The 15,888-nt window shown below is 38.8% G+C and overlaps 1 protein-coding gene across 6 annotated transcripts in view; it reads left to right on the top strand.

Annotated features, from left to right (window-relative positions):
- Positions 1-15,888, top strand: part of LOC122809540 (membrane frizzled-related protein) — a 438,477-nt gene that overhangs the window by 106,410 nt on the left and 316,179 nt on the right. For all 6 annotated transcript variants that reach the window (XM_044081119.1, XM_044081117.1, XM_044081118.1 and 3 more), the window contains 2 exons: positions 10,667-10,895; positions 15,289-15,419. In XM_044081119.1, the coding sequence (XP_043937054.1) occupies positions 10,667-10,895; positions 15,289-15,419 (360 nt within the window). The remainder of the gene's footprint in view (positions 1-10,666; positions 10,896-15,288; positions 15,420-15,888) is intronic.

Genomic DNA, 15,888 nt, shown 5'->3' with positions numbered 1-15,888 from the left:
GTCAACAGTCTGAGCATTTGATTGCCTGTACACTGGTAGAGGGTTCATAGGAAGGTTAGTCCATAGCACTGAATGCACTTTTAAATGCACAAAGAGTATGCAATGATAATATTTCAGGACAAATTAGTCCAATTTATGAAGAGAGGGATACTTGTTTCTTTCTATGTCATAATTGTACTTGAATGGATTTGAAGAGGGGATGTTATTACAAAGTGTTAAAAAGAGGTTATACATGAGTCCATTCAGAAATGTAATTGAGTATTATAAGATATTAAAGAGACAGGCTCTAATTGCATAAGAAGTAACGTGGAATTCATAAGATAACAGCTGAGGGACCCATAAGACTTGGAATAGAAAATGGTTCACTGTCATATCTGCAAAATGCATGGTTGTTCTGTTTACTTAAAAGGGTGTATATAGCTCATTCTGGGGGGGTTGTTTATTAATGCAGTTATTTTTAATTGCTTGAATGATATCACATAATATTGGATAATAATACTGATGATTATATGCCTTGTATATTTAGGGATCAATTATCAGAACTGATGTTCTACAGAGAGTGGAGGTATTCAGAAATAAAAAATCATAATGGGACTGCACACTAATATATGACATAATGAATTTAGTATTATGTTGGCTGGCAGAGGTTAAGCATGCATGACAGCTAGCATTGTATAGTCATTACTGGGACAGTGCTGCATAATGAAATGTCATAGCTGTGATAATGACAATAGCCACTACCCTGTAAGTAGTCATTTGATCGTAGGGACAACATCAGGTAGGTGGCATGGCTGACACTATGCATATTTATATGTGTCTAGTAGTGCCACACAAATGTGACACAAGTATTCTGGGCAGTCCGGACTCTGCAGCAAAGTGTCAAGTAATTTTATTTAATAGGGTGGAAAGTGAGAGATTGTGTTGGAATAATTTAGGAATAAAAAGTGGATAAACACACAGCAGGGCAACAAGAAAGAAAGATGTGGGGGAAATACTTTTTGTGGGTACAGGTGTCCATTATTTTAAGAAAGATATTTTAAGAAGGATAGTGAGAAAGGTAGCAATGGGAAAATATGGGTTGGATGGAGGGTAACAGGAATGTAACAGAGGTAGACCATCAAGCAAGTCATGCAAAGATTGTCAAGGAAGGTAGTGATGTATAAGGGGGAGCAAACATTGAGATGGAGAGTGAGCTCAGTTGATTGGGGACAAAATGATGAGGGATAGGGGGAGGGTAAGGAGAGCATTCTGAACCCACCCAAAGTGGAACCCACACATAAGTCAGCTATAGCTGACAGCATGAGAAGATGCTGACTCTCGTGGCTCAATGGATGGGGCCAGCTGAGCTTTTGACTCAATAATCAACCACTCAAGGAAATGCTCAGATAGCCAAAGTGGGCATCCAGCTGAATGTCCATCTCAGGCCTTCCCAACCACCAAAACCTCTCTGATGGTTACCCAGGAGAGACCCTGTACACCACTCTCAGATGAGCAGACATTGGCTCTCCCTCCAAAAGAAGTTACCAGTAAACCCTACAGACCAACTTCCACCGAGTGACCTTCATCACCCTAGAGTGAAGAAGGCTTGGGTACTCCTAGAGTGATGATCTCCCTGGTCTCCACCATGTAAGTCATGGAGATCATCACTGGGCTCCACCATGGAGTCAGAATTGCCCAGTGTGCCCCAACATACCCCCATTCTCATCCCTTTCCCCCAGGAAAAACAAGTGGACCCACAATCATTCAGTCATAGGATCATAGGATTCATTAAGAAGCAATTATAATAAAGAGAATGGGCAAATAGTATGGGTCAGTGTTGTGAAAAAAGACCAGAATTGCATTTCTTTTGATCAACAAGATTCAACTAATGTACTTAAGAGATAGTAATATCCATTGCATGTTGCTGAAGAAGAGATTTCAAGAATGGCATATATTGTGCATCTTTCTTATATTAGTGATGAGTGCAAGCCAGATTTAACAGGTAAAGACAGATTGAAATACTGCAGTCTGTGCATCATTAACACACCATTGGGACAGTGTACTTTTCCTAGAAACTAGTTTGGTACTTTTGTTCCATTGAGCCATTGAACAGGTAAATGAAGGCCTCAAAGATGTCATAAGCATATCTGATTATCTGTTAGTGTGTAAAAAGGTCTGATACAGCTGCTGGAAAGATGTGTTAGTTACATAGGGTATACCCTTGTCTGGAGAGTAGAAAGCTCTTATATTTGTTTTTCTCCCTTGCCCCTCTCTTCACTTGACTCCTACTTGACTAGCAGTTGTACCCGAGTTTCTTCAGTCACCCAGACCTGAATCCTCAATTGCTTTTTCCTGGAAGTGACCATTTGCTGAGTCTTCCAACTCTTTATGAAGCTTAACTCCAGATAAACAATGTATAGAGCCTTGAGAGTGGATGATCTAATGGAGACTTACAGTACATACAATGAACCATGAGCCATCATTCGTACAGCAGCCAGTCAAGATCCCTTACTCTTGCAGCAGCTTGTACAGTGATGCCAGCATGCATGGTGCACACATCCACCTATCCTTCAAGTGCCAGACATCATCTCTGTTCTTTAGAAACATGGCCTCTGAGGCTTCTGTTCTCCAACAGAAGTCACACAGGTGGCAAGATTCCTCAAACCCTCAACCAGGGATAGGAGAATTGGCTATCAGCCACTTCATCATGTCTTCCTTGGCAAATGTACTGGCCAAATGAGTTCAGTTTTGAATTTGCAACACTAGCAGTACAAGTGGGTACCTTGCCTCTGAACCATCATGCTGGCTAGAAATCCCCTACATTTCATAGAAGAAAATACTCCTGTGAAGCATAATTGAAAAGATATATGATTGGTACTGATCATTTCAGATACACCAGCACAGCAAAAGCTGAAAATGTGTTAAGGAAGATAAATATTATCAAATGTATAATATATACAGGATATGCTTTTGAAGCAGTTGAAGAAGGAAAAAAGAAGGGGTTCTGGTGAATATAAAACAGCTGGATTACAGATGGGTGAAAATAGTGGCAGAAAAACAAAAATAACTGTTGTACTGTAATTAAAAATATACAGTAAAGCGGCTACAACCGCAGGCATCTCTATACTACACCAAAGAACTCTACTGAAAATCAGTGCAAGTGTTTTAAGTGCAACAGATTTATCTCTAGTACATAAACCACCCCACACACACACACACACACACACACACACACACACACACACACACACACAAAATGTTTTTTTTTCCAAAATAATATAAAATAATGTAGAAATATTCCATTGCAATACACTGTATTTTGTGTTGGGTCAATATTGCAACGTCGAACTCACAGGAGTCCGAACGTTGTAATATCGAACCCAAATGTTTGAAACATGGAAGTAGCAAAGCTAAGGAACACTGATTTTTTCCCCAGGAAAAAAAATTGGTGGTCTGTTTTCGTGGCTTTGCTATTTCCTCCACTGTGGTGTGATCTTGAAGTTGGTATATTTAAGTAAGGGGTTGTGGAGGGAACAGACCCCCACATTAGTTTAGTTTAAAGTGTACTTGTTTTTTTTGTACCGGAACAGTTATTTTTTTTCCCCTGGGAAAAAAAATCGCTGTTCTCTGTTTTGGTACTTTTTGAGTTTCTAACTTTACAGTTCGATATTACATTGTTCAAACTCCTGTGATTTCGACGATGTAATATAGACCCTTTGTGTTATGCTGTTCTGTAATTGTATTATTGTACTATTGTGTATGTGCTCTACCTCCACATATGTATGGACCTACTCAAAGACCTCTCACTATACTTGGTATCCTACAGATTGCTAAGGGTAGACCTGTGTCTGAAATACAATGTATCCTTTGACCTATTATTGATGTATTTACTGCACATCAACAAGTCAAATGCCATCAGAAATACACAGTCTGGGAATCTAAACTTCTGTAACATCAACAGAATGATTTGGAGGGACAGGTATATTTCTCAGAGGTTACCGCTGCTATGGAACAGACTCTCCATCTATATAAAACAAATTTCATCCCTGTCCATATTCAAGCACAACTTAGATCTATGGCTGAGAAACAGAAAATGTATCCCAGAACTGCACCCACTACTACTAATGGAGAGAAGCAGCTCCAAAATGGTTTATCCCATGCATGAGTTCTCACAAATTATATATATGGTACAACCCCAGTTATTCTTATTAAGGGTAATATATAATTATCAACCATGAATGGCCTAATGGTTAAGGTGTTTGCCTTACAAACACAAGGTGCAGGATTTGAGTCTGACAAGGGATAAGTGGCTAGGCTTTAAATGGCTCTCAAGGGCAGTTAGCTTAGTACTAATCTATGAATCTATGAGATGAGTAAGGCTAATCTATAATCAAATAGGATATATTTTGAGCACAAAAAAGAAAATTGATTAAGTTTAAAAAGGCCTGCATGAGTAGTTTGCCTAGTACTTTACTTACCTATGAATGTATTAAGCCACAGTAGTACCACAAAAGTAGCTAATAACTAGCCCACCTATTCAGCGATCATGTAGTTAAATAAATAAATAAAAGACACTGGTCCATACATGAGAAGTGTTTGGGTGGTGGTTGAGTTAGGTGGTCCAGAGACTTCACAAAAATTTCAGTTTGTTTTTAATGTATTAGTTGTATAGTGTTTTTTTTTTTTTTGCAACTACTGTCATTCAGGCATCTGCTTTTCACCATATATCCCACTGGAGCCAGTCGAAAGTCATTTCAGTAGAGATATTATACCAGAATAATAGTCTCCAGCCGTGGAAGTTTTCCTTTTTTTCCCCACTGTTGTTTGACCACAAACTAGGTATACGTGTACGTGTGTGTATATAATACATTTTGTTACATTTTCTCTACTTACTTTCATTCCTTTTTTAAAATACTTTTTGACCATTGCTCCTTCACAATATCTCTTCCAGGTCATCATTTGAGATAAATCATGCATTCCCTAATGTGGAGTATCAAAGTTTTTATGAGTCTATTTTTTCTCTAGAGTTTGGCCAGGCAGAATCTATGGGTAGGGTATGCAATGTGGGTAGTACTTGCTGCGATATGCACTTGCAGTATAATCCTTCAAAAGGCCCTGCCTCTTTAGTAAGCAGAATGTTCTCAGTAGTTCTATGGGTTTTTCCTGTGATAATTAACAGGACCGGTACCCCAAGGGCACATACCAGAACTGCATCCTGGCGCAGTCTGCATGGCAAAATCTTTGTTATTCCTGTTCTTTCCTTAGCTGTCGCTCCAAATCCAAGTTCACTATTCAAATCCAGGTCTCCAGCAACACAGGCAGACACACTCTACCCATTTGCCAGCAGAACTACCACTTGTTGGCTTCTGCTTTATTGCATCTACAGAAATGTGAGCCCTGGCTGCTAATATGAGGTTTACTTAAGAGATTTGATGAAATTTCTGTTATTGTTTTATATTAGTCTGATTTACTACTTGCAAATGTTTAACTGATATTTGTATGATTTACTGTTATTCTGTTTCTGGGAATTTAGTTTTTCATATTATACTCTGAGTATCTGTTCTTGCTAACTTACTTCTACTAATATTACTACGGGCAGGACTCCTGAAAATCCAGCACTTCCTTCTTCCTGTGCTTTAACTAATTTGACAATTTCCCTAAGTTATAACACTTGCCTATTCACTCATGTAATCCATTTGGAGGCTTTCTTCATCCTCCTCTTTGTCCACATATTTAACGCTGTCCTTTCCAGAGATTGTTTCTCAAGTTCCACTCCATCTGATTACCCAGTCACTTCCATGCCCCTCCTTCTCACTAGTCTATGTTTCTGTGACAGAAGCAGTAGCCATCCATTTTCTTTTGTTGCATTTCCTCTTGCAGCTCCCACATCTTCCCAGCCCATCTCTTACACTGCATAATGATGTTACTGAAATACGTCCTGAGTCTCTCTTGCTTATTCATCCGCTGTCTTCAGAGATTTACTCTTTCTGCTTACTGCAGCAGAGCATATTTCCATTCTGCTTATGTGATGCTCCTCCTCAGTATTAATCTAAAAACACACCTAATCAGAGAACCACCACTATGTGCATCCTCTACAGCATACCATTCCAGTCTAAAGATCATTGTCCGTTCCAGACTGAAATGGGGCCTAACCATGATACAGACCTGGTTTCTTTGTCATGTCTCCCCTATCATCCTCTGAGACTCAAGCCCTTCTGCCAAAATCTCCTCCTCTGTCGTGCCTGATGCTGACATCTTTTACACTGCTGAGAATGTTGCCTTCTATACACTATCATGGCATTCTGTGTCCTTTCAGTCCTTGCTTGCTACAGCTGTAGGTATCTCATCTAGCAGGTCTTCAGTGTATACTTGCCGCTCAGTCTGCATGCACTGCTCCACTTGGTAATCATCATGATCACTGCCTCCATATCTTAACATTAGTTCACTGTATTCTTTCTACTGTCAAATTTCGTTTTATTCTAAAGCACAGGTGTAAATACTGACTTAACAAGCATGAACAAAGTCTGCTCTGCATAGAAGCCTAACAGAAAATGAAGATTTGTTAGAGGAACATCAGAAGAAACAATCAGCCTATACCTCATTTCCTTTTACTAGTAAATCCGATTTATTCATAACACAAAGAATATAACACGTCTTGGTAAATTATACTCTGAGCAGAGGCATCTCTTAAGTTCATTGTTTATAAGAAAACAAAAAAACAGCCTTTCAGTAACAGACTACAATAAATACTTTACTATACATTTGTCCTTCACTGTTGTAAAAATAGTATTTAGGAAACAATATGTGTTTATTTTTTATTAATCTTATTTGGTCTATGGACTCTTATTAGGAAATATTTAAAATGTCTATGAAAAATTTGATCAGATGATTGAGGAAATTCATCTGCTCTTTTTGTTAAGTGCCATGGGATTTTTCTTCCAAAGGACAGTCTCTCGGGAGTGTAGCACCCCTTTATGATGTACTACAGTATAAGCATTTAAACATGTTTCCAAGTACTTGGAATGGAGATGGAATCTAGAGACCTTTTGGGCACTAAATGTAAGAATGCTACCTGCAAAGCCATTGACATTAATTGCTCCCTAGCCAACCAGTAGCTAGCTGACAGACTACAAAAACTGTCAGTCATTGAAGATAGAATATGTACTAACATTATCAGTTTCTCAATGGTGCATTTAGAAACTGGTTTCTTTTGGTTTGGTTGATAGTGAGTTTGGTTGACATCTGTTTAATTGACTGTATTTGGTTGACTGTGCAAAAGTTGACAGGTGTGTGAGATCGACAGTCCTTATGTTGGGGATTATTCCCTTTCCTTGGAGGACTGTCTGACCTTGGAATCAGTGGGTGGATGTTTTTTTTTTGTTTGTTTGTTTGTAAGTAATATTTGCATGCTATAAGAAGCAACCATGGTACATGCATACTCGGAAACAAATTTACAGTTTAATGAAATGCAGTAGACTAAATAGAGTCAAAGATAGTATCCTCGACTGGATACTTATTAACAGCCACCCCCAAAAGTACAAGTCAGGTACATTACCTGATGGTCTAAGTGATCACTGCCTTACCTATATTATTAGGCTCAAAGCTGACATTCCTTACCTATATTATTAGGCTCAAAGCCGACATTCCCAACCAGCCCACCTACAAAACTATAAGAAACGTCAGGAACATTAACCTTGACAAGTTCCAAAAAGAACTCAAAGCATGTAATTGGAATGTCTTGAAATGACTCCCATTACAAGAAGCAGTTGATTACTTCAATACCAAATTTCTGGCTATCTTTAACCACCATGCTCCTACCTGTACCATCTGTGTAAAAGCCACAGTTGCACCGTGTCTATCTAAAGAAACAAAAGACAAAATTAAACTAAGAAACAATGCCAGGGCCAGGTGACATGTTACCAAAGCCCCTATGGACCAAGTAAGATACTGGCAGTTAAGGAACCAGACCAACAAATCTGTCATTCTAGACAAAAAAAATCACTACACCCTCCTACAACAAAAATATCAGCTAAAACCCCAAAAGTTCTGGGCTAGTATTAACAATCTTCTCCACCCAGGCCATTCCACCACTCCTACCCCATCAGCTGCCCTTGATAAAATCCCCTGTTGAAATTGCAAACAGCTGCAACTCATTCTTTATTGAAACTATCCAGTCTCTAGCTACCCATCTCATTCCATTGGACACAAACACCAGCTCTGGCACATCTAGCCCTGATCCACTCAGCACCCAACCCACCTTTACCTTTCAAACAGTACCTATCAACCAGATCCGGACCTTACTTAAAAAGCTAAAACCTACTACACTAGCTGCCGACCACCTCCCAGATGAATATCTTCAAAAAGCAGCTGATGCCATAGCACTTCCCATTTCTATTCTGATCAACAGATCCATCGCAGAAGGAGCCATCCCAGCAATATGGAAAATATCACATGTTATACCTCTCCATAAAGGAGGAAGTTCCACAGAATTTATCTAACTTAGATCTATAGCCATTCTTTCACCACTTAGCTAAAATCATGGAAAGATGCATACGCAAACAAATCATGCACTTTCTTATTTCAAACGGAAAGCTTGCTGACTCTCAGCATGGCTTTAGACCATTCCACAGTACCACCACGGCTCTTCTATCTTTCTCTAATGTCACCAGTCTTCATCATAACAACAACAAACTATCTTCAGCACTCTTCCTAGATCTCTCAAAAGCTTTCGATATGGTCAACCATCAGCTACTGCTCAATACCCTACAAGCCATCGGTTTAGACCAGCACACAATACAATGGTTTCACTCCTACCTAAATGGTAGACAGCAGGCTGTCTTATGGCAGAGCATGCTGTCATCCCAGCTTCCTCTAACCCTAGGTATCACACAGGGGTCCATACTAGGTCCCCTTCTTTTTTCTATCTTTATCAGTGATCTACACACCACCATCCCAGATGCTAATATGCTCCGCCTCCTCTCCTACACAGCTTCTAACCCTCACCCAGACCACTTACAGCACGGTAGATACATGGCTAGCTAATTTCCACCTGCTTCTAAATCCTAACTAAACCAAGCTACTACTTTTCTCCCCTAACCATACAATTCCTCCTCCTTCCTTCAACATCAAATCTAGCAATGACACCATTATCTCCCTTGATAACCATACAAAGCTTCTAGGCATAATAATAGACAACCTTAAATTTGATAAACATGTCAATCACACTATTAAGTCTTTCAGTAAAAAACTTGGCTCCCTATACAGAGCCAAGTCTTTCTTCACCCCCCATAGCTAGGGTAGCTATTGCAAGATCACACCTCCTCTCTACCCTTATGTATGCCTCCCCTGTACTCACCAACCTATTCAAAACCGATCTCAACAAATTATCAGGATGTTACAATCATATAGCCAGATTAGCTACAGGCATGGCTTTTAGGACCCACCATTGCCAGAACCTCAAAGCACTGGGATGGCTAGAGTATCCTACCCTTCTACAGTTCAACCAGCTTATAGTAGAGCATGAAATACTTCATCAAACTGATAACACCCCTGTCCTCAAAAATATTCTCACCCCTCATAGTGCCCCTAGGCCATTACGCTCAGCTGATAAACTAATAATACTGACCCAAAAATCCAACAACTCTGCAGGCGATGCTATATTTACCAACTCAACCGGTAAAATCTGTAATCTACTCCCTACTACCATTACCAAGGAAACCTCACTACCCCTATTTAAAAGAGAATAAAAAATACCTCACATCTCATTTGCTGTGCACTTGTTCTAAACCTGACTAACAACTTCACTAATACATGTCTTGTTACCCAACCTGCTGTTTAGCCAGGTATCTTTGCCTCATAGCATTTGAATGTCTAAGCATTGTGAATTATGAGAGCTGATTGTATTCTATGTTCACATTTTCTGATACGTCTTTGCCAATCACATGTATGTCTGCACATTGTGTATATTGATATCTGCCTGTATTCTTTGTCTATATTTTTCTAAACATGTCTGCCTGAGTTTATCACACAGTGATGTATGTACTGTCTCTTTTTTGGTATGTGGAGCTTTTTTCCCATGGCATCTGCTGAAAATGGACATATATCCAGTCGGACTATCCTGGTTAACAAATGTAAAATAAATATAATTCACTAAAAGTGCATTGTACCAAGCTCTGTAGTTCCCATCCAGTATTTCCTGCAAGCACTGAACTGAACTAAAGGGGGAAAAAGACAGAATGCCCGTTTCAGGAGCTTTAACCTCCACTTTGATACACCAGTGGTAGGGTTGTCTGGCACCGTATTTGCAGTTAATTGTTTTCAATGATCTTTGGTTAACCAGATCCCTCCACTGGATCACATCAAACCAAGAGAGACTTTGCCTATAAATCTCTTAAACAGACACACGGCAGTCTTTATGATTTCCTATATTGAGGCCAGGCAAATAAATTAACTTTACATGTGTTAATATTTTGTTTAATCTGAGGAAGTTATTATTTAAGCAGTTTTTGATCTTTATAATCTGCTATGGAGGTACAGAGCTAATCATAAAATAATGTTATATTTTTTCATATCTTTAGTTCATGATAGTTTCAGTGCTAATCACAGGGGATTTTTTTTTAAGTTCTGAAATTGTTTCAGTAAACTCCATTAATTCAATTAATGCAGGGTTTCTTCTTTGTATTTACAGTTTGTGGAGGGACTCTACAGGGTCCCACTGGGTACTTGGCATCCCCAAACTATCCTGTGCAGTACCCACCAAACCTTTTATGTATCTGGGACATTGAAGTGCAGCCAGACCTTGTCATCCAGTTCAAATTCGATCAGCTGAGTGTGGAAGGATGGCATTCATGTCACTTTGACTGGGTGGAACTGCAGGAGTACATGGACCAAGAGAAAAAATCCACAGTGCTGGGCAGGTAAATGAGTACATGATGGTCACTGTTGTGACTGGAAAAGCAAGCAACATGTTTTATATTTTCAAAAGCAGATTAACTTTAGAAATAGTCTCACCCTGGGTGCATACTGAAAAAAATACCAGTTTTATTTTACAAATATGCACAGCAACCTGATAATCAGTACCACATATGTTATGGCATGTTGGTGGGAATGTGCATCTGTTCAGAGAGCATATACCAGTAAATTGGTACCACTAGGTTGACAAGTTGATTACAAGTTTATGACTACCCATTTTGCAGTTAAGTAATTTGAAACAATGCAAAACGTATAACAGTAAATGCTGGGATTCCATCTACAAATGTTTAGCTCATAATTACTCATGTGGCTCTTGTGTTGAAAAACACATCTAAAAGTAGAACTGCAGTGAAAAGAAAATGTTGCATCAACATGATGCCTGCATATGGTTGCCCATAACCTATATAACATTTAAAGAAAAGCAGTACTACTCCAAGGGTGAGCACAGATGGGGGTTAAAACAGGAAATTCAGATATGTGTAAGTGTACGTGAGAACTGAATGACACGAAGTGGGTGCTCTTAGATTTTAGCACAAATAAAGATTGCTGATTTAAATCACTGGTTAACACTACAAGAAAAAAGGTGATGTACTTGCCATCTGGGCTGTATCATCTGTAGTACTTGTGAATGAAGATGATTAGTTGCAATGTGTAATTGGGGCATTAATACTAGGATAGCCAGAGCAGGTCTTCACCTGTTTGCCCCTGTCTATAAATTCTGCAATAAGATTGTTAGTTTAGTCACAATAAGATACTGGTATTTGTTCACTTCAGTATGTTTGTGAAACCTTTATTTTTCCTTTGTCCTTAACCACACCCTGTCCCATTTTCTCTTTTCTTACTCTCATCTTCAGGAAACTCTATACTCATTGTGTACTAGAAACCTACCAGCCTAACTCCAAAAATATTTAGGACTTATTTTCTGTTGTGTAGTTGAAACCAATCATCTGATGCAGTGGTCTTCAATAACAGCAAGCACCATGGTGCTATATTTGTGTTTATCAAACAGCTGTGTTACTTGGTAGTTTTAATTCCAGGAATGATATCCATAACTCAGCTGTGTCAGTAGGTCAGTGGGTCAGGTGACCATCCTATACTCAGCTAAGTAACATTTGTACTTCTATTCCCATGAGTCTTGGATGTTCAGTGAAGTTATTGTGATGTGCACTGTCATGAATGTACCATGTAGAACATCTATCAAAATTTATCCTGACAGTCTGAACCTGTTAAGCCTGCTGCACCTATATATTCCATTAAAGAGAGTGAGGCACTGGTACTAGCCCCAAATGTCATTTAAGAATGAAGTAGTAGCTACCATATGATCATGTTTTTCTCCTGGCAGTGTGTACAATGGCTCCAGATGATTGTCATTGCTGGTGACACCTTGACCCCATGTGCAAAAAATGGGAAAATGGAGTTGTGGATGCATAGATGCATCTAATTTTTCTTCCTACAAATATGGCACTTGAACTGATTCCAAAAACAAAAGTCAATTACTTTCCATAATGATAAGAGATGGATGATCAGGTCACTCCTCGTTAACAGCAGGACCAATGCCATCAAGCCTTAGTCAGCCTGGCCACTAAAACATCCAGGCTATTAACCCCACTCTTTTTTCTCCACCATACCCTGCTCGATGACTTCCCTCTCTACGTGTTTGTCATAATGCACAAAGCAGACAAAAACATGAATACAAGCATCAAAGTCAAGTTAAAAAGAGGAGGTAGGGGGAAGTAGATAGGTATGTTAATGAGGAGGCCCTGCCCATTCAGATCTATTATTATTGTAAGAGCATAACTTTGGTAACATCTGGTATTTGGAAATTCATCCTTGTTTATTGCAAGGCAATGTCTGTAGCTCATCAATGTGGGTCTTCTCCATCATGGGAACATACCATTCATTACAGAGGCCCTGAACGAAGACCTAGACACAGATAGTTTACAGCTGCTGCATAATGAAAAAAAGACCTGAGAGACAGTCTGCATTCTTGATGAATGAACTGTAAGATCACAGAGTAGTGGGTTATTGGATTTTTCATAGCAACATTTAATGCAGTCAGTCAAACGTTTTGTTAGGGTTACTTTTGAGAAATGGCAGGCACATTTCTTTTTATAAAAGGATATAAACATCATTCCTGAATGATTTTGCTTAGTTTACATAGAACATGAGCTATCTATAAGCACTCATATAATACAAGTGCTCTCTTCTGATATAATAGGTCTGGAAGAAGACTGGTAAATGTAGTGACTGACCGGAAGTTAGACTCAGTAGCTGCCTTAAGCATGAAAGAATGATTGGTACACATAGACAATTTATTTTTATGAAAATCCAAGTATGGAGTGTGTGTACTAATAAGGCTTGGAACTCTAAACATCTTCTTGCTAAAAGTAATTGCTTCTGGTAAAAAATGCTTTCCATTATAATTTCAATTAACTACGAGATCATACCTCTTAACCTCTTAGAGCAAGAAATCTGGACAAGGCCACAAATAACGAGGGGACAAAGGCCCCAAAATAGGGACACTTTTAAATATTGCTCTTACAAACCTAAACAGTTGATAGAATAACAGGTTTTGCATTAGCATGAATTTTCTGAAGGATGTGAAGTCTGAAACTCAAATGCCTGCCATTATTTTCTGACTTCAGTCCTCAATGATTTACCATTAATTTTCCAGTAAACAACAATTTTATGAGAAACAGACCAAAATATGAGGCAAAAAGCTGGACATTCTGTGAAAACCTGGACAGTCAAGAAGTATGCACATGATTTTGGATCAAAAGTGGGAACTGTTGAGTTTTTTCAGCACAAAATGCAAATCATCTGATAGAACAGGATCCTAGAGAAGAAATCTGAGAAGAGAGACACCCTTTAAAAAGGCTTCACATAGTTTTAAGGAAGCTAAATGCGTGGACTATCAGCCATGATGGGAATTGGGTATAACAATTAAATATTCTTTTGCACATGAGTTGCTCAGACCTGTGTCAAAAATTAATGATTGGTAATCCAAGATTAAAGATGTGGGATTAGTAATGGGTCAAGCTCTCTAGATTAAGCTAAACTGGAAAATATATTCATTTACTCATATTTTGTCTGGTATTCAGCTTTTTTGTAGATGTGAGAAACTAACCAGCCCTGGATGAATAGGCAGGGTCTGTGTCAATCAGTGGGACTGTGAAAAATGCGTGGTTAGTCATAAGGAATGAAGACTGATATGGGCCTTACTGGTTGGGACAGACAGTAGGGTCCATAAAGGCCACAGAGAGGCTTCTTCAATAGATTAGGTGTAAGTAAAGGGAAATTAACTTACCAGGATGGAAAGATAGATAAAGTCGAAGTAAGGGGAACCAAACTGCTTCCAGAGTGGGGCAGTCAGGTATGAACCTAGGGATTCTGCTGCTGCTGCACCCCAGAATGAGGGCTGCAGTTTCTGCCAGTAACCCTTCCTAAATTTAATTTTGTTTTTTTCCAGGTCTGGTTCTGTTATTGTTGGCCACACTTAAATCATAGCTAGTGAGGACTACACTGCATCCTGGATAATGAGCATTGTGGATTTGAAACCTGACACCAACAGCTGTGAGGGTTTTGCTCTCCTTCTCCATATTATTCAGGGCTAAAAAATAGTGCAAAGAAAGGGTGAATTCAAAAAAGTCATCTTGATATCTTTGCCAAGGATTATGGCACTGCAGGATATGTCAACACATTGTAATGACAGTGTCTGCAGCTTGGACTGAACTGTTAGCAGCTCTGTAGGCTAATTTCATCTTGAGGTTCAAAACGGAGGAAATAGTTGCTGGTTGGTCTGCAACCTCTGTGTTAAAGGGTCATATGGCAACTGATCTGAGGATAAAATGAGCTTCATTTACTTGTATTTGTGACCACTAGGCAAAAGAGCTTGTGCATGCCAAAGAATGGTGCTACCCTGATGCATGTACAATAATGGTAAGACTATGTAAAAGAAGTTGCTATGTTCGTACCAATCTAGGCTTCATTGCTCTGCTGAAGAAGAAGGAACGCAGTTGTAAACATTGCTGCTAGCAGGTTTAGGTGGTAATAATTCTACTGGACACCAGCATCCCAAAAGTTTACTGTCTACTACGTCAGTGTCTTTAGGTAGGCTGGCCAAGTTCCATTTAATTTCCTTAACAGCAGAAGGAGATAAAGGTGGGAGACAACTTGTGTAAATGGCAGATGATGTCCATTTGGGGAAAAAGGCAGGAGCAATGCTACAATTAATAGCTGTGGGAACATATTAAACAATAAATAAACAGATACATTATTTATTTTCTTGAATAATCCCAGTTCTTTCTACTTGTTTTACTTGTCTTTCTCTTTTTGCAGGTTTTGTGGAAACAAAGCTCCTGCTACTGTGAACACCAACAGTAACAGATTAAGGGTCACCTTCATCTCAGATTCTAGTATAGGAGCCAGCGGTTTCATGGCCCAGTATCGTGCCATTGCTCCTGAGCAAAGTTGAGTATAACATACTGTTCTTAGCTTAAATCTTTCCAGTCTCAGAAATAATTGCATTGCATGTATTCAAAACCTACACACTACTACATTTGAGTTATTTTTTTCAGGGTCTATAAATGCTTTAGTGTAACAGGAATTCCTTTTTTATCACCTTTATTAAATTATTCCTTAAGACATAGGCACACATACATTAAGAGAAAAGAAAACAAACCACATCAACATTTTTTGCATTTCCATACATCCTACATTATATACATTTTCTTTCTTTATAGTAACTGTCTTTCAGGTCAGCATTACATACATTGTTTAATTCTTCACTTCCATTAAACCTCATACCTCCTCCTGAACATTATTCTGCATATATTGTTCTCACAAATTCCATTTATTTCTATGTGAGTTGCTCCTTCCCTTTTCTAAAGATCTCCCTTCTACTTCTGTTATTGGTTTAGATTTTGATTTCCATTTTCT

This window comes from Protopterus annectens, chromosome 8.part0, assembly GCF_019279795.1.
Source record: "Protopterus annectens isolate FY-2018-M chromosome 8.part0, PAN1.0, whole genome shotgun sequence".
NCBI classification, from domain to species: domain Eukaryota; kingdom Metazoa; phylum Chordata; order Ceratodontiformes; family Protopteridae; genus Protopterus; species Protopterus annectens.
Note: the sequence above shows the minus strand (reverse complement) of the source record. Positions and strands in the feature narration are given on the sequence as shown.